At 46.5% G+C, this 27,770-nt stretch overlaps 3 protein-coding genes across 5 annotated transcripts in view; 1 reads left to right on the plus strand and 2 right to left on the minus strand.

Annotated features, from left to right (window-relative positions):
• Positions 1–5,101: 5,101 nt before the first annotated feature.
• On the minus strand, positions 5,102–15,690 carry LOC142903017 (microtubule cross-linking factor 3-like). 3 transcript variants are annotated; one of them, XM_076048418.1, is made up of 10 exons: positions 15,388–15,690; positions 14,676–14,900; positions 14,390–14,548; positions 14,083–14,151; positions 13,515–13,784; positions 13,067–13,438; positions 12,174–12,863; positions 11,687–11,802; positions 10,899–10,945; positions 8,442–8,605 (listed from the first exon to the last, which is right to left on the minus strand). In XM_076048418.1, exons 1-8 carry the CDS (start codon positions 15,541–15,543, stop codon positions 11,749–11,751), a joined length of 1,995 nt encoding a protein of 664 aa, XP_075904533.1. In that variant the 5' UTR covers positions 15,544–15,690; the 3' UTR covers positions 8,442–8,605; positions 10,899–10,945; positions 11,687–11,748. The 3 variants fall into 3 exon arrangements, with proteins under 3 accessions (XP_075904534.1, XP_075904533.1, XP_075904532.1); XM_076048417.1 differs by having other exon boundaries at positions 11,687–12,040; XM_076048419.1 differs by lacking the exons at positions 10,899–10,945; positions 11,687–11,802; positions 12,174–12,863; ... (4 more) ...; positions 14,676–14,900; positions 15,388–15,690 and adding exons at positions 5,102–5,922; positions 6,016–6,907; positions 7,001–7,080; positions 7,302–7,607; positions 9,626–10,185 and having other exon boundaries at positions 8,301–8,605.
• A 2,818-nt stretch (positions 15,691–18,508) lies between these two features.
• On the minus strand, positions 18,509–23,727 carry LOC142903025 (very long chain fatty acid elongase 4-like). Its single transcript, XM_076048440.1, has 7 exons — positions 23,455–23,727; positions 21,798–21,890; positions 21,363–21,550; positions 20,475–20,555; positions 19,709–19,880; positions 19,449–19,576; positions 18,509–19,190 (listed from the first exon to the last, which is right to left on the minus strand). The coding sequence occupies exons 2-7, from the start codon at positions 21,862–21,864 to the stop codon at positions 18,900–18,902; spliced, it is 927 nt and encodes a 308-aa protein (XP_075904555.1). The 5' UTR covers positions 21,865–21,890; positions 23,455–23,727; the 3' UTR covers positions 18,509–18,899.
• Positions 23,728–23,867: 140 nt separating this feature from the next.
• Positions 23,868–27,770, plus strand: part of LOC142903023 (inactive serine protease 35-like) — a 43,484-nt gene continuing 39,581 nt past the window's right edge. The window contains exons 1-2 of the mRNA XM_076048438.1: positions 23,868–23,999; positions 24,085–24,214. The gene's annotated coding sequence lies outside the window, so the exon portion shown is untranslated. The remainder of the gene's footprint in view (positions 24,000–24,084; positions 24,215–27,770) is intronic.

The following is a 27,770-nucleotide window of genomic DNA, read 5'->3' on the forward strand; positions in this document are numbered from 1 at the left end:
GAAATGGAGTGAGAGCATGCAAATTTCAACATAGTCAAAAATCTGACTTTTCACGTTTTTTGTCAAAATTAAGAGAACAATTTTTTTGGACTCCGAGTTACCTGAAACTCACTGGTAGGACTGTTGGAATTTCGTAGACAGAGAGACAGACAGACGGGAGACAACACGACTAGCTGCCCTATACGTGTCGTGAAATCCATGTGAAACGATTATTTATAACCCCTTTTTTATTTTTAAAACCAAGGTTCGGCTGGCTCTGTTGAAGCCCTGTCCTCGTAGGTCGGTATTATTTAAAGTACTGCCACATTTCTGACCTGCAGACGGTGAATGTTGTGTTCCAAACAACTACGTCTGGCATGTTGTTCGTATTTCTAAACGCCACATTAAGCCCAAATGCACAGACAGCATGTGCCTCAGCCCTGCAGGTGTCGCCCGGCGGTGAAAGTCAACTCCCCGTGCCGTAACCATCATCGAGCACACGATATCAGAGCCTATCGTGTGACGCCTTGCTAAGCCCCCAACCATTTATATCACCGGTGCATCTCACTATTAGGATCGTAACTCACTGTATGACATCATACAGTTTATATCATGGCTATGACCCATTTCTAAAAAGAGCCAAAGTCTATTTTTAAACTGAAAACCTATCAGGTAGGACATCACAATATAAAGCTACATGTGAACGTAGCATGGTCAATGCATTTAGCTCCTTGTTTACAATTAACAATCACATTTTTTTTTTTTTAAAGAATAGGTTTCCACAAATGAATGCTAAACCATCCGAAGTATTGCACATGGAAGGTCTCCAAATATCTTTTTCTGTATTGCCGATGAACACAGCCCCTCAGTGTCAATCTTAAGTGTGTGCTAGATGAAGCTGTTAACTACTGCTGTGCCCCTCAGCATGTGTGTGTTTAGGTAATGTAGCATAAGTATGTACAGAATGTTCAGTATGTATGTGTCAGTAAGTCTTCACATTTTTTCCTGATAAAAGCCTTATTTGTACTACTTGTTTAACCGTTATAATATAGAAATGAAAGTTTCAAAACACCTAAAAGCATTTTTGTGAGCTCTAATTGCTGGATTAAAAAAAATATGGAGGCGGTGGGTGGGGGGAACCCTGCCTTACAAGGTAAATGCAAACCGAGTGTACAGTAAGTATTTAATTGTCTGCCTTTCTGAGGGATCTATTGGGGTATTTCTGCTCATTGTCAAGCACATTGACACCTCTGATGGCAAAAGACAAACAAAGGGGCTTCAGTCAGACACATTGGCACCACATATTTAAGACCATTTGTCCATGTGTACCGTCGAGGTTTCCTAGTATTGAGACAGGGCTTGGAAGGGGTTGACAGATGCACCTTCTCCGTCAGCTAGGGGTCTCATACCAGCCTGTCAGTTCTTCCCCTACAGCGAAGACACTTCAGAAACATCTGCCTCTGTAGTTTCTCTGGCCGAGTTCGAATGTCCGTCTCCATCGGTGTCATCTGTACTTTGAGGTTCCAGTTCCAGCTAGAAGTTGTTACCATGCTAACAAGGATGATTCTGAAGGATGCCATTATTCCTGACAAACAAAAGCCTATTTTAGAAAAACCTTGACCAAACATATCTAATTGTAATAGACTTCTGCTATTGAACAGTCTGTGTTAACTGTATGTGTATCGTGTGACTGGTATCTGAGAGCTGGTCCAAGGTCAGGCCATGGAGTTGCTCCCAGTTGACAAGCCCGCTGAAACCAAAAAAAATGGTCATTCATCACACAATGAACAGGACATGCTAGTTACTTCTGCCGGGCAAAATTAACAAATCTCACGAGAGCACCACACGCATGTTTTGAAAGGTGACCCTCATGGGTTTGGAATATTTGCGGCCCATTCTATTTTAATGGGGATGGTCTTATCTTCTCTAGGACCCTCAGGGGTCTTCCCAGTTGTCCTTGAGGGTCGCAACTTTTGCACCGCTACACTCATCAACCCCACATTCGAGATGTCGCTTCAGTGGTCAGAAGCACGTACTGACAGTTTGGACATGCAGACCAAAACAGAACGAGCACAATTGTGACATACAGTAAATACATTCCAGTCAATGCATTGTTTTTGTTGACCTTGTCTGGATGGACTTCCATGGTCGACTGGATTTGGGGCTCTACCAATACATCAGCAATCATTTACAAATGTCTCTTGCTCGTGCTATTGAACGAATAATGGCTAAAATTGGCTCATACCTCACATGAGTAGCATTTTCCAGTTTTGTACTGAAAGACCTCAACAATTGCTCTTCGATTGCCCTCTGAAGGAGGACTCAAGATCAAAGCATCATAGAGGGACTGTAGAACAGGTGTCCTTATCCCCGGCTTGTTTACGAAACCATGTGCTCACATGTTTGTTGCAAGTGCATGCCAATGAGAGAATGCAGGAAGTACAATAATGCAAACACTGTACAGCATAAAAGTCCACTAAAATGTATGTAGCTTCAAGCATGCCAAGGCCTCCGCATGGGTAACTTTTAACAAGCAGGAATGCTCTTTATAATGCAAAGTGAAGGACTGGTGAACCCCATAAAACAGCTGTAAAACAGCTTAGGTGCAGGTCGTCTAGTCCCCTTTATGTTTAACCTCCGGTGCAGGGTGGTCCTGTCACTCTCCTGTACGCATTTTTGTGCGACACGCTCGCATGCAAGTAGCAGTTAACCATCTATTTTGAGTTTGTTGCAGTAGCAACTGACACATGCACGGGATTTCAGCGCAGACCCCCAAGAGCTGGGCCAATGAATGAAAGGCTTGTCAGGACAGAGATGCATCATGGGGCCACAGGGCACAGGGCAGGGGACAGGTGGATGTCGGTGAAAAGAGGCAGGAAGGAACGTGAGAATCACACGTGCCTCAGACAAGCCAGAAGACATTATGTCAGCTCCCCAGATACTCATTCAGACAGATGTAACACTCATAATCACTAATGAATGGGAAATATATTTGGTGTGTCTCCTGGTAGACGGGCTACTTTGTCAAACAACTAGTGTTGAAAGAAGGTGACCTCCAAACCGCATACTTGTGTTTAATATTTAAAACTGTGAGTTTGGTGTGCCTTAAAATGTTCAGAAAATAAAGTGGAAAACCTGGCACTTTGAATTCTGAAAGTGAACTTAATTTTGGCAGCAGTGCAATGTAGTGCAAACCTAACAGCTAGCTAACTAGCGACGGCAGCACATTTCAGCGTGGCATTAACTTAATGGGGTGTGTTTATGTTAAGTGCGATAAAATAACCATCTTTACAATTTTTTATTTTATTTTATTTTTGCAGTTGGCTGGAGAACTGGTTCAACACTGCCTGCTGTTTAAACTGGAGTGATACAAGGTAAGTGTACTGCACTTAAATAAGTGTCCAAAATACCTGTGAGTACATTGTTATAAATATTTTGCCTCTAGTCAACTTTTTTGATATCTTAATAAATCATGTGTAATACTGATTGATCATCAAGGGGCTAGACATAAAATTCAGTCTGCTGACATTGTTTGGGGAAAACTTTTTAAATAATAATAAAAAATATTCCCTTGCTATCCCTTTTCACAAATCACATATCTGGCTGAAAAGCAGTTGTTGTAGCCCATGTCGTGAGTCTGCTCCAACAGCATTGAACAAAACTTGGGCAGCCCAGTCCTGGAGCTCACAAGTCTTTCAAGCATAAATATATATAAGCATAATTTGTTTAAAAGTGGAACCTTATTCAATAAGTTGATGTGTTAAATGTGTGATGTCAGGGTTACAGTGGTGGCTTCAGATCAAGTGTTGACTCTTTTCTTTCTGTCAGTCTCTGTCATATACCTATTTCTACTCCAACTGTCAAATTCTTAGGTCAGTGTCAGCCGTCATCAGAAAAACACTTTTTTGATATTTCAAACATGACATCACGTGTTAAAGAGAGGTCGCAGCTTTCCATGGTATTGCCTGCTGAGGTAACAGGATTGATGGCCCCTGTTATCCTTGTTAAAATACCTTTATGGAGTCCCAAGTAGGTGTCAACCTGTAAGAAAACTGAGAGGGGAGACAGGAAGCGATACGAAGGGGTACAAAGGGGAAATGTGGCTCTTGAGGAGAGGCAGAGGAGTGCAGTTCAGTTCCTGGCCGACTGAATTCTCATTTCAATGACGTTAAAGATACGTGTTTGACAGGAAAAGGGAAACATGACAAATCACAATCCGTGAAGTAGAAAAATAAATACTCACTTTAGTGAGGATTGATCGATTGAGTGATTGATTTTGCCTTTATGAATTTTTCATTTAAGGCTTAAATGTCAGTGATTGTCAAGATGAAAGGAAAAGGGCTGCCTGAGACAGAGAGAGCGGAACCAGCACCTCTGACCCAGTCTTTATTTATACCACCAAAGACAGCAGTCTAAGATTTCTGGCACCAAAACACACGTCACGCTTGCTATTTCAGTCGGAGGTGCCACATAGTGCCAAGAGGTTGGGTGACAGGGCGGAGGCGTCATGGGGCCAAAGGACTTCCGTACAAACACCCAGTCTTTATGTGACATTTCACACTTCGGCCACCTCTGCTAGGAGAGGCGGGGCGTAAATTTGTACCTAAAAAGTTGTTTTCCCGCAAGATTTATGTCCATGACTAGAAGCTAGTTTGTGTGAATGTAGGTCAGACGCATTCCTCATCTTTTACGGAGGAGACGGTGTCAGGGGAGCCCCAAGTCGTCGATTCAGACTTAAGAGGCGAAAAATGCATCTAGAAAACTGATCCCTAACGCTACAGAAGAACTGTCTGTGCCAAACACTGGATATCATGGTAATGATAGTGAACATAGTCAACCTCTTGTTGCGGCCCTGCAAAAATGAAAAAACATAATCCAGTTGTAATTGTGCAAAAACCTGTACGATGGTGCATTCAGGTGCTCTCTGGTTAGTTGACGCCATGGAGCTGATGGACAGTTAGCTCATTTGTAACTGCAACTGGACAACTGTCTGGTGCTGCCACTGTGCTGGCACGCAGCGAAGTGCCGCTATTATATATCCACGGGCTTGACATGCTGTAAAGCATCAACACCCTACAACAACGCAGTGAGACACGGCGGCAGAGAGTAAAGAGTCTCCGTGTCAAAGTTTTCAAGTAACGTTATATTTATTACCAAGAGAGAGGGAGAGAGAGAGAGAGAGAGAAAAAAAATACATTAAAGGCATATCATAGTCAGATTTCGCAGAACTTCTTCAAAAGTCTGACACTGCAGAACACAGCAGGATGCAGCTCAGGGGTCAAAGCTGCGACTTTAGGTAACCGCAACCGGCGGCAAAGGCAAATTTGATTCACCTGTTAGACACACAACCATGCACTCTCGGATGAGGGCCTGCACGAAAAACTCTTATGCATAAATACACCTGAAATCAGATGGATGGAAAACTGCAAAAAAAAAAAAAAAAAGACAAGACAGAAACATCGCAATCATGTGTTTGGCAAAAGGTTTAGCCCAGAAGAAGCAAAAAAAAAAAAAAAAAAAAAGCCACAGCAACACAGCAGCACGTTTCAGGACCAGGTTTGTCATCCGGAGAGATAGACTTCATTTTCGCATTTCTTCGCAACTCTTGACAGGAGGGACAGTTCTTGGCTATTTACAGTGATCTTTGAGGAAGCAAACTGGCTTCACCGAGAGGGAAAGGCAGAATCACATGATGACAGTCTCAGTCTGAAGAGAGTACGAGAAGAAAGGCCGGTGCTTCCGGGCAGGGCTGGGGCTTCTGGTCATGGGACTGGCAGGCCGGGAGAGGGGACTTGGAGGAAGGTACTTTGGGCCGGAGGGCGAGGTGATCCTGGCAGTGGGAGTGCAGCCGGCCCATCTGGACGGCGGGCGCTGGTTGGCTGGCCGCGCCGGACGCGAGAAGTTCCTGTTATGCTGGTCTGCCGACAGCTCGGCCGTGTGTGCCTGGGCGAAAACAAACCGCGGAGCATCAGCATGTGCGAGCTGCTGTTGGTAAGAACTGAACTCTGAACCCAACGCAATAACACAAAAAGTTACCTGCTGTGGCTCCTCTCGGTAAGCTGTGTGTCCTGCTCTGGAACTGGGACTGTACTCATGCTGGATGTCCAGCATGTCCAGCAGTTCGATAAGTCCGTCATCTCTCACGTGGCTACAGTCGTGTCCAGCGAGCGCTCCGCCGTGGACCTTCTGAGCTCCAGGGGAGGAGCCGAAGAGCCTGCTTTCCGTTCTCGGGTCCAGATGTTCCGGTGAGGACCTTCTCGCCCTGTCGCCTCCGTCTTTCTCAGCCCCGCTGTTCACCCTGTGCCTGACCTTTGGGCTTCCTGCTGCTTGTGACCTCCTTTGGGACTGACCAAGGCTCTGCCGAGACGCCTTAGGGCTGCAGTAGCTCCCTCTCTGATCTCTCTGGTTGTGCCTACCGGTGTCTGACACCGACCCCCGATCTTGGCCGAGCACCGCGTCTGGCACCAGCCTGTTGGAATCCACTTGGCATTTCTGGGCAGGCGCGCGACCGGGCGCCCTGCCGGCCGCCGTGGCGGCTCCAGAAGCTCTGCGCTGACAGGCCGGGGTGGGGCACTTGGGCTCCGGCGCCAGTCCCTGATGGGTCACCACCCCCAGTTCGTTGAGCATTTTTCCCTCATTCTCCTGGAGCATGGCGCCGAACTTTCGAAGAACCGACGGGCTGCCGTTCTTCCGCTCCCCCAGGATGCCGGGACTGTAGCACTTCCTCTCCAGGGCAGGTGATTCGGTCAGGTGATGTGCACGCGGTTGCCCAGGAGCAACGTCCCTTTGTCCAAGAGGAGGCTTTGCACACGTGTTGTCCTTGCTGGGAGAACTCTCTCGGACCAGGTAGCCAGTCGGGTACGACATCTGGTTCTTTCTGTTTTCATTCTCTTCAAAGCTGTGCAAATTGGACTGATCTTGTCCGAGCCTGGGCCAAACAAACAAACAAATTGGGTCAAATTGTGACATCTTCACTGGTCCTTCTCTGAAATGCACAGAATTCCAGTGAGAACTCGCTCACCGTTCCTTTCCAGAGCTTCTTCTGATGTCATTGTGGGACTTTGGGATGTCTTGGCTCACCTTGACCGTGTCGCTGAAGCGCTGGGCGAGTAAGAACAATTGGTTACTACCAACCATTGTCTGGATTGTGCAGCACTTGTGTGTAAATCCAACTGACTGAACCTTAAGCTAACAGTTCATCTAAAAAAAAAAAAAAACAACCAAAAGGAATATGAAAACTACCTCTGCATGAAAGTGTGTCATGACGTTACAAAGGGGCAAAAGCAGTGACAGCCTCACGTCACAGATACACTTTTACTTACCACATGACGACCTCCGTTGTTCTTCTGGATCATTTGCTTCCCCTGCCCCAAATAATCCTGCAACAAGTCCCCGATCTCCCCGTTGGTGTGGCAGTAAGCGTAGCCGCTCTGGTGACTGACTGGGTGGCCGCACCCGCTGCTGCTGTAGCCGCAGCCGTTGCTGTAGTGACGAGGCACGGCTCTAATTCCCGGGGGACTCTTGCTGTGATGGCTGGCGGCGTGTTGATCCCTGCTGCACTCAAAGGCATCGCCGCTCTTCTGGCTGATGTCGTTTGCTCCTCTGCGGGCCTGAACTTCATTGTACAACTGAAAAAGAAAGAAGCTGCACGTTTAGGGCCCGATGAAATCTGTTTTATTTCAGAGCTTTTATTTTTTTTTAATTTGTTTTACACTATAGGGTTGGAGTATTTGTGATGCAACAGTTTTGAAAAACTCCCATGACGATATCGGCATATTTCCATGGTCCTCCAGTTTTAAATGTTTCATCCTTCTTTTTCCTCCATGGTTACCAAAGGATTGTGCAATCATAATCCATGTTGCATCAACAAGCTCCTGTTTGCCATCGGGGTTATAAATACCGGCCAGCGGTGTCCAGTTTCAGACTTGTGTGTGTGTGTGCTGTTGGAAGGCAGTGCGTGTCTATGCTCGGCGTGTCTGTTTAATTAGCCTGTTAACATTTGTCTGTTATCATTGCGCCAGCAGGGAGTCTAGGCCGATTTTAGGGTTGCCAACACTGCGTTGCGCGCGCAAGCGTGCGCACACGTGCGCACACGTGCACTCCGGGGACTAACGCAAGCGCTCAGCAATCAGAAGTCAAGACCATCAACGTGGTTCACACGCTCGGCCGAGTGTAAAGGGAGAACTGTCAGTACAGGATTCGCCACTTCCATCCGCCTCATCGCTCCCTTCACCCCTAAATAAATCACTTTCATGCAGTCTCCATCTAAAGACCAGGGCCATTCCTTCGCCGGTCCAGTCCACTCTCCCCCGTCATCCTACCTCTTCAATTTTCCTCTGGATGTCCTGCAGCTGCTCCTCCCACTCTTGCATCTCCGAGTCAAAGTTGTCCATCAGCTCCGGCCTCTCCTTCCCCCACCCGCGGCCGCCGTGCTCCAGCCCGCGCTCCAGATCAATGGCTGCCATGACGCAGGCAGTTCGATACCCAGGGGGCGAGGGGGGTGTCTCCTTTTTTTTTTCTTTTTTTCTAATTTCCTCCCCTTCTCCGGTTTCCCTGCTCTGTCACTGTCAAGTTGTCAAGTGGAGGGACGGAGGGAGGGGTCCAACCGACCGAAGGCCTGCAAACACTGACAAATGAGCAGAAAGAAGTGGGTTAATACATATCGACAAACTCACTTTTTTGTTTTGACTCCCCCCCCCCAAAAAAAAATTCAACCAGTTTTCTCGACTTATTTTTTTTTTCTTCTTGTCTCCGTGACTAAGTGACTCATTAATCCCGCGCACTTGCTGCCCTTACAGAGGTCAGATATTTACAGCCTCCTTTCACATTCTTGTCCAAAATTTATAGGAGGTGTAAGCCTACCTATGCGGTGTGTGTGTGGGTGTGTGTGTGCGTATGAGGACAGGAACGCAGCACGACATCGCCGCACGTGTTAGAACCTTTTGGTCTCCCTGACCTTCAGGATGCCACTACGCACCAACCTTGCCGCCCCAAATGCCGCCCCTCAACTTTAAAGTGTCTTCTTGGAAAATGTGCTGTCTCACATGCCAGATATGCCGCTAAACGCAGTAAAATGTGGCCCGGTAAACAACACACAGGCCTCATCAGCTGCACTGTCAGGAGGCGGGACTTAGGTTTTGACATGGCTCCAGTCATAAAAATAAATAAAGCACAAACTAGTATTTGTTGTTGTTGATGTCAATAAATATGACCAGCGTCGAAAACACCAGAATGTACTGGCTACTAGCCTCCCACTTGTGATGCAACACGAGTGATATTAATAATCTTGTAACTATGCATAGTAAACTATCTGCTCGTCCTGTGCGCGGCGGAGGGAACACACAGTGTAAATATATGACAGAGACTCCTGAGTCCTTTAAAAATATGTACGTACATATAGTTTCAAGACCTTTGAAAAAATCAAATGTGCAGGAAACCTTAAATTGAATGTTTAATAAATCCTAAAGAATTGGAACGTTTCAAACGAGCAAGTTTAACATCTCTAACCAAAATAAATCCTGATTTCCAGGATCTCAATAAAGCACAGAATGATAATTCTAATACATAGAACTGATGATAATAACAACAGCTGCAACTAACAACTCAATGATTAAAAAAATATAAAAAATAAAAAAATCTGTCCTACCTTTCTAAACCTTTCTTGCCAATCACCAAAAGAAAAAGTAAAAAAAAAAAATCCTGCGTTCCACACGAGCCTCTCCAGCACATTCGCTTCCCCTCGCCGCCAAGTCGTCTAGTCCCCGCTGCTTCCCAGCCGCGTCCTCCTCGGCTCTTCCTCAACCCTGTGTTACGTAAAACCCGGCAGGCCGACTGGATTTAAAAGGGACCCCCCTCCCTCCACACCCACTCCGCTCCTCTCGCAACTCCGCTTCGCGTCTGGGGGTTAAGTCCGTAGTGCTGAGCTCGGAGCGTAAACAACTTCTGTTCCAGCCGAGGTGTCGGCCTTTATGCCGCCGCGCAGTGTTTACGTGGACGCGCCCGGGGGTGGGGGGCGGAGGGTCAAATATCATAATGTCAAATTTATAACAGTATTTGAAGTCTCGATGGGAGACAACTGTCGTCACACGCCGTCCTGGCTATAATTACCGAGGCTCACGGAGAGAGAGGGAAAGTGTTTACATTGCTATTTCAGCTGCCGCGCCGTCTCGGCCAATGGGCTTCTCTGTTGCTACTCTGCTTTCGGGTGCCCGGGCAGATTTTGTCTTGTGATCCCCCTGCCCTCTCCCTCCATCCCTCCCTCCAGCAAGTCTTTTTTTCTTCCTCATCTTCTTCCCCTTCTCTTAGTGGATGCCAGGTGGGCGTGGATGACACAGGCAGTAATAATGTGTCGCCCTTAAAAATATCTTTATTGACGATTGGAATCTGGCGCGTGAGGCCAAAGTCGTTTCTTTGGATGTTTGCTTTTGCCTCACATGTGATCATTGTTTTCCCCCTTTCCTACTCGCTGGCGCGTGTCGGAAGAATTCCAGCCGTCGCTGCCAACGCTTGCACGCCTCACACGCCTCAAAATGTTCCAAAAGAGCAAAAACATGTACGACATCTCATCCAGTGCCCTGAAGTAACCAGAACCACGGGCCGTTCTCGACTCATCCCGTTTGCCGTGACATCCAAAGACAGTTGCCACTGTTCGTCTGACACTTCATCGTCGACTAATACGCGCGTGTATCCAGGGGTCCTGTCGGGAATTTCTCGGGGGGTGGGGGTGGAGGCTCCATCGGACGAGATCAGACACTTGGCACTCAGCACAATCATCAGAATTCCTTCCAGTCTGAAGCCCCTCTCGCAGGATCACCGTTATTCCTCCACCTGTTGCGGTCCCTGACACCGCTAAGTAACAAGTCCTTGAAGGAGGAGGATGAAAACAAACTTCTTTTTTTTTTTTGTTTACGCTTACTCACGCTCGATGCGGAGGCGCCATGCAGCAGGCGTTGGTTGCTCTGAAAGACTGAAAGACAAAGAGGGAAATGCTCTCACAAGGAGATAAACAACAAGGCAGTCGATCTCAGAAAGCTGTGCGTGTTTTATAATGAAATATAATCAGTGCTACCACTCAAGAGACACCCATACATCTTTATACAAGTAAAATTATACCCGCTGTACCCACTATACCAACTAACCCACAAAAATAATGTATACATACTGTATATAAACACTACTAGTCAAAAGTTTGGACACACCTGTTTCTTCTTTATCTTGACTACTTTCTACACTGTAGATACACACTGACGACATCAAACATATGATCAAGACATGTGGAATAATGCGGCAAAAAAAGTTAAATACCTAAATATGTTATCTCATATATGTTGTATATGAAGGGTGGCCATTCTAGATCATCTAAAATCTAAAACTTGTTTGATTTATTTCACACTTTTTTTGTTTAATACATATTCCAGATGTGTTCATTCAAAGTTTTGATGCCTTGAGTGACAACCTGCAATGTAAATAGTCATGAAAATGAAAGGAAAACAATTAAATCAGAAGTATGCGTCCGAACTTTTGACTGGTGGTGTATAACAGTAAAACCTGTAGCAAGAACAGTGAAATGCCACCATTTGTTACCTACTGGACATATAAACACAATCTTATCACTTTCATTTTGAGTGTTTATTTTAAAACCTCAACATATTGAACCTGAAAAACACTGACTGAATGACAACGCAAGTGCACTGCAACTGTCACCCACCTTCCTTGAGGTCTCGGGTTGGCAGTGGTGTGTTGCGAGTACGGACGACTCCGGTGTTGAAATTAGCCACGCTGTCTCCAACGTGGCCGCGAGTGCTTTTCTGTGCTTCCGGTTGCCTTGGTAACAAAGGATGCGGGGGCGGGGAGTCGAAATCAAAAAAGAGCGACGGTAACGGAAAAAAAAAAAAAGAAACACGACAAAAAAAACAAAAACAAACGGGATGACGAGAATTTAAGGCAAGCGTCACAGGACAAAGAAAAGAGTGAAGAGGAACACTAGCTTGAAGATGGTGGCGTAGGAGAGGGAGGAGAATAACACGAGTATGAGGATCAGCAAAATGATGGGCTGGAACATCTGGGTGCGCAGGCGACACGCCGTTTAAATGAGACATAAAAAAGGGTGGATAGGGCGAAAGAGGGGAGAGATAGAATCAGCACTGGGGCCCTCGCGCCGCTTCTCGCATATCTGTCTGGCGGCTGCCACTCACCGACAGCGGCTCCTCCGCCTCCCTGTCCTCCAGCCTGGGCACCTCCAGCCGGTCGATGAAGGCCTGCAGCTCCTTGCGGAAGGCCTTCATCTGGGCGTTGATGCGGTAGAGCAGCTCGTGCTCCCTGATCCTGCCGCCGTCGTCCTCGCCGCCCTCCTCCCCGCCGCCTCCGCCGCCGCCCCTGGCGAACATCAGGTCGCCGTTGGACACGAACACCCTGGCCTCGGAGATGACGGCGGCCGTGTCGGCGATGAGCCGGTCGATGGTGCGCACCAGCCGCTCGGCCTCCAAGCGGATGTCGATCATCTGCTGCCGCTCGCGCAGGCTGCACCGCCCGCCGCCGGGCAGCAGGCGGGCCAGCGCGCTACTGGCGGCGCCCTCCGGCCCGGTGGGGGTGTAAAGGCCACGCGTCGGGGTCAGACAGCGGCTGCTGCCGCCGCCGCCGCTGCCGTTGTTCCGGACCTCGTCCGAGTCGCTCTCCCCGCCCACGGGGCCCTCGCGCTTGCGGTGCGGCGGCAGGAGGCGCGAGGAGGTGGAGTCCTCGTCGCTCTCGCGCCGGCCGCACGCCCCGCCGGCGTCGCTGTCGGCGTCGCTGTCCCGCGGGCTGGGCCGCAGGGAGAGGTGGGAGGCCAGGTCGTAGCGCTGCATGTTGGACAGTAGCACGCGGTTCTCGTACTGCAGCTGCATCACCTGACGGGGCGTGGAGATGTTCACAGTGAGAGGATTCCAATGTTTTTTCTTCGTCAAACTTCAAGAAATTTCAATTTTTTTCTTCTTCGTCCCGTGATCTTTTTTTTTTTTTTTTTATCTTTGCTCATGTCAGATGATTAAGACCAGTGAAACTCAACTGTACCATCACTTTTTACCTTATAATGAAATTGTAACCCAAATACCTTCCCGCTCAGGTCGTTGATCTGCAGCCTCGCCGCCTTCAGCTCCTCCTGCATCGCCTCCGCCTTGGCCCCGTCGGCCGCCGCCGCCGCGCTCCCGTGCCGGGCCCCGCCCTCGTGCGTGCCGGCCTTGAAGCGCAGCTTGTTGAGCTCGCCCGTCACCCTCTTGTTCTGCTCCTCGGCGTCCACCAGGTTCCTCCTCAGCAGCTCCGCCTCGTCCTCCACCAGCTGCAGCTGCTGCCGGAGCTCCGTCAGGTCGTCGCCGAGGCCGCGTCCGCCGCCGGCCCCGCCCATCGCTCCGCACCCGGAGCTGCCGGCGCCCTCCCCTTCGCCGCGCAGGTCGTCCAGCTCGGCTCTAAGGCCACGATTCTCAACCTGCACAGAGGGAGTGTGTAAAGCTTGATGCTCAGCTCTGTCTTCAGCTGCGGATCCATTTCCTGCTCACACCTACCTCCAGCTCAACTATCTTCCTCCCTAAGATGTTGGCCTCCTCCTCCACTAGGCGGAGCCGTAGCTTCAGCTCTGACTCGCGGGTGGTGGGCGGGCCTCCAGCCTCTCCTTTAGGGTGGGTGCTGTCCAGTTCGCCGTAGAAGGAGCGGTACTTCTGCAGCTCCTGCTCCAAACGGTCCTTCTCCTTGTCTATCTTGGCCGTCTTCTTCCTCATTAGCACCGCTTCCTCTTTGATGAAAGCGAGCTGGCACTTAAGGTCCTCGTTGTCCTCCTGGAGCGCAAACACACAGGCTGTTCTTACAGCAAAACAGCAAAGGTGCTTTCAAGCAGAAATGGTTAAAACCCAATGCAAAAACCTTGCAAATTTGGTTCCTGCAGTAACACACAAAGATGCAAAAACGGAAGGTTGGAAAGAAGATTTTTCAGTCGTCTTTCTGATGGACAAGTCATCTGTCTTTGGGCCTGATAGATGTTTGACTTCCGCTAATATCAAAAGTAATTGCTATAGGCAAGATAGGCCAAAAAGGACGAAGAAAAAAAATCTGACGCTGTTTGTCGGATGGTCTTACCTCAGTAGGAGTCTGTGCTGACTTTTTGTCTGTCTTCTGGGTATCCTTACTTCCTCTTCTCTTTTGAGACTGTCAAAGGGAGTATAATGCATGAAAATATACATTGCAATAATTGATTTTCTCTTCTTGATGTCTTCAATATGCAAGAAGTTCAACAACAGTATCAGTTTTCATGGGAAGGTAAAACTTCATCTTTTTAGGGGAGGCGGTAAAAAGAGGGACAACCCTGAGACTACTAAATGTGATCTAATGGAAAATGAAAGAGGATGTATGGAATATACAGTATGTGGCAAGGATGGAAACACACCTCTTTGGTTTTATCCACTTCGATCTGCAAGGCCTGTTTGGTCACCTCCACCTCTATCAGCTTCTGCCTCAGTTTCTCGTTCTCCTCCTCCGTCTTTGTGCGCTTCTCCTCCACTTTCTCCAGCTCATGGTGAAGTCGCACGGACACATCCTTGGCAACCTGTCACGGGGTTTCCCGACAATTTTAAAGGGGCCCATGGCACCTACCACTTTTTATAACGTCTGAATTACATTTAGGCGAGTGCTCAGAGTTTTAGGAGAAATCTACTGATCCAGCACTTCCCTACCTTCAGGTCCTGCTCCAGGCTCCTCAGCAGCTCCTCATCAATCTCTCCCGTCTGGGCGTAGCGCAGCCTCTTCCTTTCTGCCTTCCTCAGGCGGTACTGTAGAATCCGGCAGTTCTTATTGGCCCTCTCCAGCTCGCGCCTCATCTCCTGCAGCTGGCAGGTGTCTTCCTCATAGAAGGTGTCCCGCATCTCATCCATCTCGGTCCTCATCTCCTCAATTTCGCACTGCCAAGTTTGAAGAAACAATTGCGTTTCACCAATGATGCCATTAAACAGGAATGTCTGGCAAAAGTAAATCTTTGCTATGTTTTATGGCATGCTGCATATGAAAAAGAATCAGCATTATAAGTATTTTTTTTGTTTTGTTTTTTGCAAGCATTATCATGGCATGATTATTCTAAAGACAATTGATCTCATGTGATCAATAACAGTGTTGTCAATAACCAATAAGTCATTTGCAGCTGGGCTATCTGAGCAATTTGTGTTTCCTAAAGCCATGAAAGACAATTTAAAGTAATACATTGCAAGATGCTTCTTATTGACTGCAAACACGAGGTTCTAGACAAACTTAGATGTGACATCAATGTGTACTATCAGGGCATAATGTCTTGTAGCACATGAAAAACACAAACGGACTCAGTTAATCTGAGCCGCGCAAACAAACGATGTACCACAAATGGAATTAAATTATAATAAATGTTATGCGTCAGACCTTCAGATCTTCATTTTCCTCCAGCAGCCTCTCGATCTCGTCCTCCAAGGCCTGGTCCTGCTGTGTCACGGCCCCCGCCTCTGCTGCCTCTGCAGCCGGCGCTGGCTCTCCCACGGCGGCCTCCTGTGCGCTCATGGTGTCCACCTCGTTTTGCATCCTTTTACGTGGCGTCTTTTTCGGTCCGTACAGCAAAAGTGGTGCTCAATCACTGGAGCTCGTAAGCATCCTCCTCACCGCCGTCCTAAACCGAGGCCGCAGCCCAGTGAAGCGGCTGTCTGCACCGCCGCAGGCCGTCTTCTTTTCCGGACTCCTTCTCCTTCTCCAGCGCCGGTGGAGACGCGCTCCTCCCTCGGGGTTTGGGCGGACAGGGGGCGGAAGGGCGACCCGGTGGATGGATGACTCTGTTCGGTCCTCCCCGGCAGCATCCGCCCTGTTTGGTCTGGCTACATCAGCTTCAGCACCATCCGGGGGAACAGCTGCACCGCCGCGGCTCTCGGGCTCCCTCTCCCTTCCGCCAGCGGACCTCGAAGTCTCGTTCACGATGGTTCCGTCATTTCTCGCGGGAAGATGGGAGCCCAACCTGTCTGGGCTGTCAGGGATCGTGTCGCGGAAAAGGAGTCAATGACCAGTGAATGATGGTCACATTTTTTTTTTGTAAACGAATATGCACACGAATGCTCAAGAATGCACACGTTGTTGCTGTACTGCTATGTCTCGTTTTTATTTGTTAGTACATTCGTTGAAAAAAAAATATTTTGTCATACTTATGATTGTCGGCGTCCACATACTCCTGAAAACGACCTAATCTTGTCTGAAGTATATTGCCAAATGTTTTTTGGTTTTTTTCCTGCTCCTGCCAAAACTCCTGTCCTTGCACTAAAGCATAGCCATTAGCCTTAGATGTTGAAACCAAACCTATTCATCAGTTTTCTCCCTCCCAAAAGTCCGGGTCCCACTACATCAATCGTATCTTACATCAAACAGTTATGTTTGTAAATCTTACATGCAATATTTACAAACATAATTGTAAATGTGTATTATTTCACCAATGTGTTGTCTTGTTAAAAAAAAAAGAAAGAAAGAAAGAAAGAAAGAAGAAAAGACAACAACGCATCAATTATCAATGAAAAGCCAGCAGATGGCGCCCTGCACACACAAGACACGAGTCACCGCGAGCTCTTCAGGCAATCTGCCTGGCACAGACGAGGAGCCATTAAAACGCTGACTGTTTCCACTCTGTTAGGCTAGAATGAGCTCCTTAGTCATATAATTGCTAATGAGATGAGTGAGTGACAGCCAGGGTCTGCACGGATTTAACCTCTGGCCACAGATTGGCACTCTCAGTAGATTGGATCGAGGCTCAAGTGAATGAATGGAGACTGGCTTCAAACCACATGCTAGCTCGAGAATGGCACGCTTTATTTGTTAAAAACAACAAAAAAAGAAGACCTATTGGGGAACTGTACTTGCAAACAGCTTGTCTTGGTTCATAGTCAGGTTCTATACAGTGTAAAAGCAATGTAGACACATATGCAAATGCACCTTCTTGCAGGAGCTGCAGGCCTACAGGTTATAGTGACCTGTGCTAAATGCCTTTGATAGAAAAGCCTCAGCCCTTGCACAATCCTCTTAGTCCCTGGCTTAGATCCCTCTGTGTCCCACGGAGGACACACACCTCCTCTCCATTCTCCATCATTTCATCCAGTGCATCATTCACATCGACACTCTTAGTCCTCGGTATACCTCCACCCTCTTCATGCCACAGCGAGGACAGACAAGCGGTAGCACAGAGGGATCAGTTCGTCCATTAGAACGTGTGCAGAGGGCTGCAAAGAGGCGGTTGTAGCTGTAAAAGAACGTCAGAATGGGAAGAGACCCTCAGGGATGAGCATGTTGAATTATTCATTTTGTGCCGGTGCAGCCCAAATGTGGTGAAGCAAAAACTAGGAAACAGCACATTGTCAGAGGCTAATACTTCAGAGAGTGCATGTAGATGAGAAAGGTCAAAGCCAGGGCAGTTTGCATTTTGTGGTCTTTGTTAAACGTTTTTTTGTGCTGCCACGCTACAGAAGATAGAACCCTACATTAACTATATAGTTTGAGGTTTGGAGGAGCCACCTGATGGTAGATTAGCCAGAGCTTCCCTTCCAGTGACCTCCTTTCCTTGTGGAGTGACGTGGAAATAAGCTCTTTTGGAGCTAAAGCCAATTTAACCCCAAAGATTAGGGCAGATCTGTCTGGACAGGCCAAAGACACAGTCCTCTCCTGCCACTTGTGTGTGCGCGCACGCGCATACACACACATCTGAAGGAGCTTTTTCCACGATGGAGATCCATCGATGGAACTGATAGTTGCGGAATGAGGAGAGTTGGTAGTTTATGTTCAATGTTGCGAACGCATCACTCGCAGAGCTGAGAATAAACAAAGACGCCAAAAGTAAAAAACTAACACAAAGACTAACACAAACATTAAGATGCTGACATCGTCTTTATTTTGGTTGAACGTGCAGCCCGAACCTGTGTGACATTTTAAGACAAAGAAATAATTTTTTTCTGAGACAAAAAGAGATTTTCTTTTCCGGCCTACATGGCAGTCAGACAAAGAGCTGGATTTCAATCTCTTGCTTTTGAATCTCGCCTACATCGCACGGAACGAAAAGGAAAAAAAATCTCGAGGACCCACAAAAATATAACAAACATACCCACAGATTTGCATAAGTACTAAAAACAACCTACAGTCGTGTCCCAGACCGAACGCAGACGATGCCGTCCCCTGGATGCAGCACAGCTATATCTGTTTGAGAGCAGAAAAATGTAAAGTCCATGACATATTTGGACTGCGTAGATGGCAGTTGAGGAACTCTGCTGTACTGCAATGTTTTATTGTTTGCTTGCAAAATTTGCACAACCAAGTATTTGTAAACAAAAATCCCCCACCCACCTTCCCCAACCGAGACCAAAGACATTTGGTATACACTTCTGCATCTTTTGTTTTTCCTTCTTAATATTTTATTCTTTAAAAGTCATTTGATAACTAAAAAATAAATAAGCATATTAAATACTATTCAAGCTTTGACTTATAAACAACACTGGAATCCAGAGTACAAAAGTTGGAGGTGAAATTTGGTCAATAAGTTAGCGGAGGCTGAACTTGTTGTAGGTCCTATAAACAATTGGTTTTTATTTATTTTTTTCTTCTGTTTTTTGGTCCAGAACAGATTTTGTCAAACCTACCAGCTCAGCTTTTGCTTTTATTGATAAAAAAAAAAAACTGTTATAAAGACAAGCGACACCCCTTTCCTTCTGTCAAATCCAGAAACCCCTGACAGACACATCGACAGACACACACACTGCTACACCTTCACCTTCTCCGAGTTGGTGACAAATTGCATCCATCTACAATATTTGCAGGGATGATGAAGCCGGTCTTGTTTGAACTTCTAATTTTTCCCCCTCCCTTCTCCTTCAACTTTCCTTTGTCTTATTTGCAGTGAAACCCTCAGCCCTGCATTTTCACTCCCTCTTGGCTCTCCCTTTCTTTTGCCTCTTCTTGCTCTCCTCCTCCTGCTCCTGCTCCTCCTCTACTTTGCTGTGGCCGTTGCTCACTGCTTTGCCATTGGTGACGGCTTTGCCAGTCTTCTGGGATGAGGAAGGTTTTCTCCGGTAAGCGTGGTAGTAAAAGTTGGCGAAGAGGATGATGAAGGTGACGGCGTAGCCAATCAGAGCCCACTGCATCCAGGCGGGGAATGGGCAGCCGCTGTAGAGCGAGTGGCCGGCGTGGCCAATGGTCACATGGAACTGGATCTGAAAATGTAAAAACGTGCAGAAATGAATAGGCGCAAATAAACAAACAAACAAACATGCATAGCTGTGTGCACAGCACTTTAAAGCAGTGCAAATTTGTTAAGAAACATATTTTCTATCTCACTCAAACCACCTACCTATAAGAATAAATCAGTGTGAAACAATTTTCTTACAAATTATAGGCAAAAGCAGAACTGCAAATAACCACCAGCGTCTCTTTTCTAAAACTTCCCCAGGAAATACAGAAAAACAACCAACCATTTGAATAATGGTGAGGTATTTCTTCCACCAGAGGTACTTCTGCATCTGAGGTCCTAAGGCGGCCAGGCCATAGTAGCCGTACATGAGCACATGGATGGAGGAGTTGATGGTTGCCCCAAAGAACGCTGCAGGGAAAGCAGAACCACGATTGATAGGGATATTTCCAAAAGGAGTGCAAGCAACTACCAGCGCTCTGTCAGGAAGAAGCAAGGTGGCGAACTGCACATTCTGTCATAATGAAGAGGCCTTTCACTCACATTGGCCTCCAGGGACCCATTTGATGCCGATCCACCAGAGGATGAACATGGTGCAGTGATGGTAGACGTGGAGGAAGCTGACCTGGGTGAATTTCTTCCTCAGGATGAAAAAGACTGTGTCCAGGAACTCCACTCCTTTGGAGATGTAGTACCACCAGAGAGCCGATGCTATCTGAAGACATGCAAGGCAGTGCCAGTGTGTCTTATAAACATCAATTTCTGCATTCATTTTTGAATTTATTAATTTTCAAATGGCCAGACAGGCAGTAGAAGTTTGATTCATAGGCACCTAGCAAATCAGGCATCATATATTGAAGTTTATTAAGCTTAATTATGACAAGATGGTGGTTGAGGACAACAGCTAATTGAACCCCCTCAGGGTAAAAAAGATGCGGATCACTTTGTGGCTGTCCTCCTTCTAATACTATTCCTGACAGTCTGACACACCAAGCACATAGTACGCATGGTCACTCTAAGCCACAGCGGCGTGGCACACTGCCATCATTAAAGAGCAGGGACAGAGGGCGGTGACAAGGGCGGGGTCTGACGGTGGTGAGATTCGACAACCCCGCCCACTCGACTGCAGGTCACGCCCCAGTTGTCCTGAAATCACTACACAGAGTTGGAGTTGGAGTCGGAGTTTCATCTCCTCCCGGTTTGGTTTCTCCTTCAAGTCAAGCCAAATAACAGAGGCGTGGCCAGGACCACTGCGGATGTGGCTGCTTAATGTGGCATTTGTGTGCGTGTGTGCTGGAAGAATCTTTACCCTGACTTCGTTGACGTCCTTTGAGTAGGTGACAGGCTGACAGAGGTAGCTGTACCCGGCTGCTCTAGAGGCTAGTAGGAGCTGTTGGGAGAAAAAAAAAAAAATAGAGAGAGGGTGAGAGAAAGGTTGTGGACGGATCATCTCGCTGACTCAATAAAGAATAAAAGCTACTCTGGGAGTAGCAGTTGTTCAAAAATCACGTTCCAAGAGATTTAACTATTTTTCTAGGATTTTATGTTTACCCAGGTGGTTTTAGGTTTCTCATAATACTGAAGGATTAGCATGAACATCTGAGGGTTATTAGAGATTCAAGGGACTGAGAGCCGTAATAAAAGCCACTTGGAGATTCAAATGTGCTTGCGTAGGTGCAGACTCAGCTTGATATAAGAGCAATTTAATTTTCCTAACAGAGGGACCAGTTCAAGTTTGTTTGTCTTTACCTAATATCTATGTTGCAGTGAGCAACAGGCTGATTTTCTGTGCAAACACAAACTGCCTTTTCTGGAGGTAGAAAAAAGCAATTTGGGAATCATAATCATGGAGAACAAGCAACATTAATGGCAAAGTCTGGACGTAATGCAGGATTTATTACACTTTTAATAAGTAAGGAAGTCAACTTTTTATGTTATTATCCCCTTTGCAAGATTCCCATGATCTTGCTTTAAACTTGGTGTTGACCATGATGGCTTTTAAATGGTAGATGCGGATACATAATTGGATAGGACATGATTGTTGTTGTATAGTGTTGTTTTCACATTTGATTAAACCAACTGACAGGACAATATGACGAAGAAATTCTGAACTTCGCTCAATATAGACAAATGCACTTATGCTATTCTACTGCTACTTTAAACAGTATGATACATTTGCAAATGCATGTACACTCACCTCTTTGGCGATGTAAAAATTGAGGACCACCATGCTGAAGTTGTACACTATAAGGGTCTTCCTGAGTGTGTAGGGCTGGCGGTCCTGCATGTATCTAGGCCCCGCCCACAGGAAGAGCAGGTACAAGCAGCTAAAACCCAGAGTGGGGAAGGGCGATGACATCATGGGCCAGTTCTCTACCCTCTTGTCTGGGGAGTTGAGGAGAGAGGAGAGATGTGTTGCTAAGTCAAGGAAACATTAGCTGTTGTGGTGACTGATGACATGCATGTATTCCGTGTTGACCCTCCATTACATCCGAATAGACAGAGGCAGTGGTGCCACACGACTTTATAGATCAATAAGTAGGCAGAATGCCAATTTCAATGTCCAAGAGGCAAGACTTAACCGTGATGTGGTTGTCATTGCTACCAAACAGACGACAAATCCAATTCTTACCTGCTATAGAAAGGCTCCATTTGTAATATTCTACGGTGTCGTTCACAAAATGCGTTACAGCGTCCATGGCTCTTTCCTCTGGTCTTGATTACACTGTGGCGGGGAAGGAGAGAGGGTCACGGAGAAGTGAACACGAAAGCCATCTGTATCTCACGTATCAGGTTCCCCGTACATTATGTCATCATTTACAGGAAATTGTCCCCTGAGTGCTGAGACACACCTACAGCAAGTCAGACATTTGCAATGATTGGATGTACCTGTGATTTCTATGCCTGTAAAAGTGTTTACGGGCATCTTTTTTTTTTTTTTTTTTTCGAAACGTAGCGGTGCTGAGATCTTAGAGACACGTGGGCCCAGTGAAGGGCCTTTATTATGTGTCCTCCTATCATCATGACAAGCTTCTCCTTGGCAATCTAAAAATAACATGGCAACACAATCCTCCCCTCAAAAAGGTAAAGCACTTTTCATCAATCCTGGTGACTGATGGTAAGATTCAACAGGTGCAAGTAATAACAGGAAATGGGATTGATGACTAAAACTGAAATTTTGTCCCACAGGCATAATCCAATCATTACTGTCTATGAGACCAAGGAAGCAACTTGTGGTCTCATATAGCCGAGCCCGTAGAGAATCACACTTCATCAATGTGCACTGCAGGCCAACTCTTCAGATCAGTAGTCCAGTAAATTATTTATTCCCCATGTTCACACCGCCGCCCACCTGAGGGTGTTTAGCAACAGTAAACGAGGCATTTGCAGCACATTGGTTCAAGCATTTGTGCGCCCCTGCGGGACTCCACTGGGTGTAACACAGCTTTAGTTTGCTTGCAGTGGGTCGAGGAGGGCGACAGCGGGGGTGATTTAACCCCGTTTGTGCACACACACACACACACACACACACACACACACACACACACACACACACACACACACACACACACACACACACACACAAAAGACGGGGGCGCATGTGTCAGCAAGTTTCGCCCCGGGCCGCTCAAGAGGCTTAAATTCAATTGATCAACGAGCTTAGGCGGAGGCAGGCCTAAGTACAAATGCCCAGCGACCCACAAACCTGTTAGATAGTTATCTGCCTCGGTGATAGACAGGAGAGACAATGAAATCCACCCCCCCCCCAAACTAAGTCGGGAATTGCAAGCACACATTTTAAAATGAATGAATAAATGAATGAATGAATGAATGAATGAATGAATGAATGAATAATGTTGAAGCAACATCGTAACTGCACTTGACGATGGTGATGATGGTGAAAATGGCATGACTTCATGCTAAGAGCGACTTCTCTGAGGAATTAAGGCATACTAAATCATTTACATCGGTTTATTTTTTTTTTGTTGTTGCTTGTTTTAAATCTAACGTTCATTGTCGTGCTGGATAGTGTAAATGAAAGACAGTAAGACGAAATCAATAACGCCTGTTAGCGACAATTGAAGAGCCGACACATGAAATCGAAGAAGTCACGTTAAGAGGCATCGTCACGGACACAAAGGGCTGGGCGCCGGCAGATGGCTGCTGAAATGAGCCCACCCGGACGAAGTCACATGTAGTAGCTCCACAGCACGAGCCCGAAAGAAAACACCACGAAAACTAGCTACTCTATGCAAAAAAAACACACAAAAAATAAAGCATCTACTTACGTCCACGATATGTAAAAGCGTGTATTGACATCCGGTGCAATTTGATGCCCAACTCCGTTGTAGTTACGCTGCCTGCCGTCTCTCAAACTTGATCACTTTCTACACCGCGTTAGTCGCGACTGCACATTAAAAAAAAAAAAATCTTTTGTGATCGTTTGTTTTTTGTTTTTTTTTTGGCAATAAACTGGACAAGGCAGGAAGGGGGAAATCTATGACTGGCATGGGCCAATTATGCATTCAGTCCGTGCCGGCCGCACCGCCGCATCATCTTCTAGCGATCTCCGGGACGCTGAGGAGCGAGACGGATTGGCGCATGCGCAGAGACCGGCTTCTGCGGCTCGTGCCCCCAACTCCACCCGCGCGCGCGCGCACGACAGACGAAGAAGACGCCGCTTGGGAGACCTTCCGGCTACGAGTCGTGCTTCCTGTCTAGCTAAAAAGCCATTAAACCGACTCGAATATTTGTCCAATATTGTCCTCTCACGTAACATTTTGTAAAATTTCTGTAAAGTGACTGCAGTTGTCCCCACTCCCACTTAAACTGGGTCCGTATCTCAATGGTTTTGTACAGTAAATCAGTTTTTATATCGAAAAACGAATAATTCAAGCCCATCCATTTTGACTCCACAGGTGTCACGGGCTGTAATCGCTACCCAGGTGTTACCGCTAGATGGTGCTGTCCACTTGAATTCACCGGCTCGCCTGACGCCAGAGGCCTAGGGTTCTCCAGGAAACCAAACTTTTCGGCTGCTTCGTTCCAGTAAGTCAAGACAAAACTCCAAATTTAGACGACTCTGTCGCTCTTTAAGTAGGTGGGTCACGAGATGATTGTACAAACTCTCGAACAATGCATACTTCATTTCAGCAGTGTTTTCTAACAGAAAATAGAAAAAAAATACAAATGTGAAAAAATACAAATGTGTCCTGAATGTTTTTTGCTTTGTTTTTGTGAAAGTGTGTTCATAAAAACAGGAACCAGCCAATTATAGTCCCTGTCACAGATCAATAACCACAACCCAGACCTAGTGTTTGTCCCTTTGTCCCCAAGAAACACACGTCAGTTTTAACAGAAAACTAAAACCTCATGAACAGAGAAGCCTCCTTGTACTCATTTTGTCCTATTTAGCTGGTCTCTTTACATCAACACGTTCAGCCCTCCCAACAAATAGAAAGGGAAATTAACTTGCCCTTTAGACTGAAATCTCCAGATTTCATTTCATCCCAGTCCTTCCTGTTTTACTGTTGTGTGTTTTGATGCAAGTCTGGTCAACACAAAATATAAAGGAGCCACATTAGCTCGCCTGTAATCACAACCCATAATATTAGAAGGGGGCATGCAGTAGGAAGTCTTCTTTGCTGTGTGAAGTGGTATTTGTCATGTGGCATCTGGAGAACAGTTCTCTCGGAGTTGTGGCGCAGCAGAGCTGTGGCGTTTGCATTTCCATACGCTGGTGTTGAACTGGTGTAGACCTTTCTCACGATGAACGTGTTGTTTTTGCATGTTAATTTATTTCACGGGGGGTCTAAGAAGATGTGTGATTGCGCTTTTTGAGGAAGTACTGACTTTGTGAAGTGGTGATAACAAAAGCACACTAATGACACTCGCGTTCTGCATGTGTGATTGTATTTTTGTGTGTCATCTGTCGCCGATTCAACTTCCTGTTTCCACCCCCCCGCCCCCTTCCTATTCCCCTCGTTGTCTCGTCCTAATTTGCGCTCACAGTCTCTTTCTCTCACCTGCAGTCGCTCTTGACCCGCTTGTTTTGCAGTTTGCAAGCTTATGAAACAAACGGTGGCCATTGCAACCCCACCTTTTATCACGCTTTTTTTTATGGCCTTCACATTTTATTTGGCATTTGAGCGGTCGCATCGTGAAAAGGTCAAACATCTTAGTTTCCATGCCAGCAAATCCAGTCTGCCGTCACCCTCCACAAAAAACACAAGAAAACCACCCGCTCACGGTGCACTCACTCGCGACCTACGTGAGACAAAGTGAACGAGGTTCCTTGTCAGCATGCCTTATCAGTTTGCACCTGCTCAATGTACATCTGAAGGTTTGCACGCTTGACAGACGCCACTTGCACATTGTTAGCATAGTTGCTGCTTAGCCTGCCTCAGTGCGTTCAGATGAATCTTGGAATATTTTGGCGATCCAAGCAAGACGGCAAGTGTCCACTGGCCTTTTTCACAACCTGACGACAGCCTGAGGACTTTACTCATTCAATGTGTGTTGGAATAAACATCAGTGTAAGGGTATCGTTTCAGCATGAGCAACCAGGAAATCACACACTCAAGTGTCTAACCATGTGAAGCAGTGTGTGTGTTTTTTTAAAGCTTAAAACAGTGGACATATGCGAACAAGTCATTTCCCAGAAAAGCAACCAAATCAACGCCCCTTTAATTAGTCCTAACTGCTGCTTCCTTAATGGGATGTAGTTGCAGTGGGTTGTTTTCTCTCGCTGTTTCTTTGTGACCTACATTATGCCCGTTTCATGGTCCCACATGGTTTTAATTTGATGGGCACAAGCGATCGGTCTCGGATTGGGCTTGTTTGGTAGCTGTTTCCTCTCCATCTGTGGCGGCTGACTAAATGTGGCATTAGGTCAGAACCTGTGCCATTCTGAGGATAATTGGACCACTTTTAGAGCTCCTATAAAAGAAGGATTTGGTCTGCAGGGATGCATATGCACTATAAATATGCGCTTGAGAAAATGTCTCGTCTTCACTTTTGTGACCAGAAGCCCTCCTTGTATACAGTTGTGGCCAGGGCCCGCTCTTGATGTCACCTCAGCACCGGATTTGTCCCTGTAATGCATCTTTTTTCTTTCCTTTCATTGCACACCCAACCAAAACGTACTTTTCCACAAAGTCTGAAGTTTCCGTTTTGACCACTCCCAGTCGTCTTACAACATTTCTGCAAGTTTTTTTTTTTTGCCTTATCCAGAGACATTAGTTATTTTTTTCCCTTTGTTTCTCATGTCACATCCTTTCCCCTTTTGATTTAGTAACACAGTCATTGATTGAATACAGATATGCATCACAGTTGTCATTTATCAAAAACGACTGAAACTAATGGCACAGAAATAGCCCAGTTACTCTGCATAGTGTGAATGTGTGCATAGATATGACCTGTGTACATACTGTAAGTGCCTTTGTTGCCAATTACTTGGGTCAGAAAATCCAGAAAATCTCATCCAACCACTCGGTTAGTTAATTATCACAGTGATATGGACCATGGCTGCTAAAAAAAGGGACAGACGAGGACCTGAATTAGACGGTGACATTGTGAGGGTTTCCTAAAATAGGGAGAAAAAAAACTGCACAAGTGATTATTACATCCTACTCACAGGGGAGGCTGACCGACTATGTGATTTAAAATGTTGAGTCGTGTATTTATCTTCTGGTCTCAGTGCATCATTCAGTCAAAGGGCTTCAGTTGTGGGAGCGGCTCAGGGTCAAACAGCAGTTACACTGTCCCTCAAGGTTGTCATTTACGCTGAAGGTGCGGCGGCGTTGGTCACGCCATTGTCATCTCTGAAAGGCCTCACCAGACAGTTAGCTACGGGTCGATTCAGGAAAAACAAAACAAAACAAAAACTACATGTATTACAAAAGGCGTACCTGCACCACAAGGATTTTTTAGCAAGTGCTGCAAAGTGCACCTTCTTTTTCGGTGATGTGTGACATTTGACGCGGCAGTCACGTGTGTACTGGGGCCATGTGCCCTGACAAAAATCCTCTGTGCTGGGTGCGTCTGTGCTGCATAATCAGATGTATGAAGAGATGAATGATGATAACTCTTGGTGTTACTCTCTCTCTCTCTCTTTCTCTCTCTCTCTCTCACTCTGCTTTTCTCTGCTATGTGCCTCTGTAAAGCGGCAGGTCTCGCAGCGCCCTTAGGGTGTTCTGTTCTCCAGCTCTAGCCGCCAGTTGAACCAGTTGAACCTCGCCACCTTTTACTTTCAAGGGTGAAAAACTTGGAGGGAACCTTGTGTTTAGCAACGGCAAACAGACAATAATGAGCAAGTAAAAGTTCATTAACCCTCAAATAAATATTTCCACTACTCTCTTTTCAAATGTTGTATGCTAGTTTAATGCTCCCACATTATGCAAAATCAACAGCAGTAATGTTTTCCAACGGTAAGAAGAATATATCGCTACCCTCGGAACGAACTTCCCGTAAAAGTGTTTTTCCTCTTTCGTCCTCTCCACTTCTCAGAATGTGCGCGGAAAAACACAAATCTCTAGGAACCAGACCCCACGTGACATCACAAAGGCCCCGCAAAGCATCATTTCTAGCGAGAAGCTGAACTGGA

This window comes from Nelusetta ayraudi, unplaced genomic scaffold (assembly GCF_046127955.1).
Source record: "Nelusetta ayraudi isolate G7.1 ecotype Tasmania unplaced genomic scaffold, CSIRO-AGI_Nayr_v1 ptg000100l, whole genome shotgun sequence".
Taxonomy (NCBI): Eukaryota; Metazoa; Chordata; class Actinopteri; order Tetraodontiformes; family Monacanthidae; genus Nelusetta; species Nelusetta ayraudi.